Source organism: Morone saxatilis, unplaced genomic scaffold (assembly GCF_004916995.1).
Source record: "Morone saxatilis isolate NCDOM2014 unplaced genomic scaffold, NCSU_SB_2.0 Contig1, whole genome shotgun sequence".
In the NCBI taxonomy this organism is placed as follows: Eukaryota; Metazoa; Chordata; class Actinopteri; family Moronidae; genus Morone; species Morone saxatilis.
The window spans coordinates 4,432,495-4,435,325 of NW_023339651.1; the positions used below are offsets into that span (position 1 = coordinate 4,432,495).

General features: G+C 39.7%; 2 protein-coding genes across 2 annotated transcripts in view; one reads left to right on the forward strand and one right to left on the reverse strand.

Annotated features, from left to right (window-relative positions):
• The window catches only part of LOC118328197 (cytochrome c oxidase assembly factor 3 homolog, mitochondrial), a 1,804-nt gene extending 1,090 nt beyond the window's left edge, over window positions 1–714 (reverse strand). Inside the window, exon 1 of the mRNA XM_035661815.1 lies at window positions 467–714. Within this exon, the coding sequence (XP_035517708.1) occupies window positions 467–668 (202 nt within the window). The 5' untranslated portion in view covers window positions 669–714. The remainder of the gene's footprint in view (window positions 1–466) is intronic.
• Window positions 715–1,034: 320 nt separating this feature from the next.
• The window catches only part of cntd1 (cyclin N-terminal domain containing 1), a 4,154-nt gene continuing 2,357 nt past the window's right edge, over window positions 1,035–2,831 (forward strand). The window contains exon 1 of the mRNA XM_035668209.1: window positions 1,035–1,228. Within this exon, the coding sequence (XP_035524102.1) occupies window positions 1,060–1,228 (169 nt within the window). The 5' untranslated portion in view covers window positions 1,035–1,059. The remainder of the gene's footprint in view (window positions 1,229–2,831) is intronic.

A 2,831-nucleotide genomic window follows, 5' to 3' on the forward strand; every position in this document is an offset into this window, starting at 1 on the left:
TGACTGGGCTCAGCTAAAGCTGACCAATACCATAACGTTATATATAATGATATATGATGATTCCTTTATAATATAAAGGAATCAGACAGACTTACATAAGAGAAGCTTTAACTTAACGCTAATTAAAACGTTTCCTACGGTTTTTATAAAGAACAAAGTCAACATAACTTACATTTATAGTTATTTTGCGGATGCACGCCAAATCACTTTTGCAGTTTGCACTTTTGCAGTTAACGCTGTCAAAGCGAACTGGCATGATAAGGAAACTTTTGTAACATTACCCTGCTAAAGACATTTTAATGCGCCACCTACCAGCCATATAAAAAATAAAACACTCGAGAAACACACACATAATGCAGAGACTTCACATTGTCTTAACTCACAACCGGGGACCTCCAGAGTAACTTCAGCACGCTGAGCTAAGGTTACATAGTTCACCTTGTGTTGACGTTTTAGTGAAGGATACAAATCCCCATAACGAGTGCTCCAATGGCGAGTCCCGTCACCACGTTTCGCGTCCGCAGCTTCTGTGCCTTCTTCTTCCACTGTTCAAGCTCCACCTGTCGGATGAAATGAACCTGTTCCCGCGACAGACCCTCTTTAATCGGGTCTATCCTGGTCGCAAAGGGCGCGTTGTTGGGCTGCTTCGGCGGCGTCTTGTCAGCCATGTCTGCAGTCGAAGAGGGGCTTGGAAAAGGTTGCTGCGCAGCGTTTATGCGCACAGCGGATGGTTAAGTGATAGGATGGACTTGGCCGCTTCCTGCGCAGGGAGCATGCGCATCCGTGCGTTGTGAGATCTGCGCTGAGCACCAGGCGGTACTGTCCGGCCGAAACAGGATTGTGCTACAGCCAAATGAGCCCCCACCCTCTACAGCAGCTATATATAGTTCCTACTAGAAGACGCTGAATTGTTTCTGGGGGTGAAAACCGCGGAATTAGCGCCATCTTCCGGAAAATACAAGCGTCAGGCACGATTTATTTCTAGTTTACCAATTTATTCCTGATTATAAACTAACGAGAGCTTTTGTGTTTTCAGAAGATAGCCGTTAGTCAGTGCAAATGGCGAAAAGGTTCCTTTATTCTCCGAGCCGAAGTATAAGTTTCAAGTTTCGGGAGGCTTCTTTTGACCTGCTCACAGATTTCCTTATAAATCTCAACAAAAGAAACAGAGATAACCTCAACGATTTATCAAAATGTAGCGGGAGCTTCAAAGATAAAAGACTAATGGGTGAGTAATTAGTATAGAGTTTGTAATTATTTATTTTAGCTTGCTGACAAACGTTATATCACGTTAACATAACGTTATTTACGCTATTTGTGCGCCTTTTAAATGCACATGACGCCAAAAATAATTTATAACCGTCATTTGGAGACACAGCGTAATTGTATTTGTATTTAATTTCTAAATTTCCAGGTATTTCTATTACATTATGTGTTTTATTATCACACACAGCTGTGACAGTATGTAGCTATATAAATAAACTCTAATTGCATCTCATTTTCCCTTTTAATTACTGATTTTACAGCTGTCAAAAACATAATGTGAAACTATTTGTCCATGGTTGCTACTGAAACCAGAAAACGAGGCTATTATCAGACTTTTTAGATGCCTTTTTATGGTGTAATCATTGAACCAAGGGGTGCAGACTCTCATTCTGCAATATAACAATTTTGTCAGCAGGTGTGATCGACAAAAGCTGCACAGGACTGTCTCTGAATGGCCCAATAAGCTCCACTGTACCCTGTTATCACTCTTCCATACACCTGGGATGTGAAGCCCTGTCATTATGGAGACCAGTTCTCAATACAAACCCATCAAGGTAGCACAATCTCCCAGCTGCCTCCACCTCAGCAAACACTGCCAGTGAGGAGGAGCAGATGGAAAGCAGTGTTAATGACTTCTAATGAACATCCATATGCTTTCTTTGTTGTTCACGAAACAGATAAAATGCAGTTTTATTTAAATAAATGAATGGGGATGGCTCTGTTAGAAGTTATACGCACAGAATGGATACATGACACAATAGTTTGGTTTCTTTCAGACTGACTGGTCAGTAGAAATCCTGCCCAGTCACGATACAGGTTTGCTAGTGTTGGCTGGTGGGTGGTGTCGAGAACCCAACATGGTTGTGATTCAGCGTTAAAGGCTTTACTTGCACGACTCCCAGCTGTTCTATCACACCAAAATAAGTATAAAGAAAGGAGATTAGGAGATTTAAAAGTCATAAATGAATCAATTCCTGTCTCTGTTGGACCATCTGTGTTAGATAGAGCAGTGCTTCCCACCCTTTTTGGTATTTGATAAAATGGCAGTCTCAGTCGTCCCTGTCTGATAGGATTAAGTTATTCCTCTCTGTACGCCCTCAAGAACCCCTGAGGCCCCCCTGGAGTTGAGAAGCACTTATCTAAAGGATGATTTGCACCTTGATAAATGATGCAATATATTTATAGTTTTTCTTTTCCAATATGTGCAATTAGCGTCTTTGTTTTTTTTTTCTTACTTATTTTTTGTGCAATAACTTGATCCACCACTTAAGTGCAATAATTTAATTTAATGAATTTCAGCAGCTGACAAAACAGTGTTATGAAACATTAAAGAGGATAAAATCAGTACAAATAAAACATACAACAATAGACTCTTTTGCTAGATATTAGAAAAGTAGAGATAAGAATAAAAATAAAATAAGGTAACATTCCGGAAATGAAATCAAATAAGATAAATGTTAGAGAACTGATATTAGAGGTAAATATAGACTAAATAAAATCAATATTAGGCAGTATGTGGCATTGTGTTGTTATACAGTCGATAATGACTTAAGCGAAATTAGGTT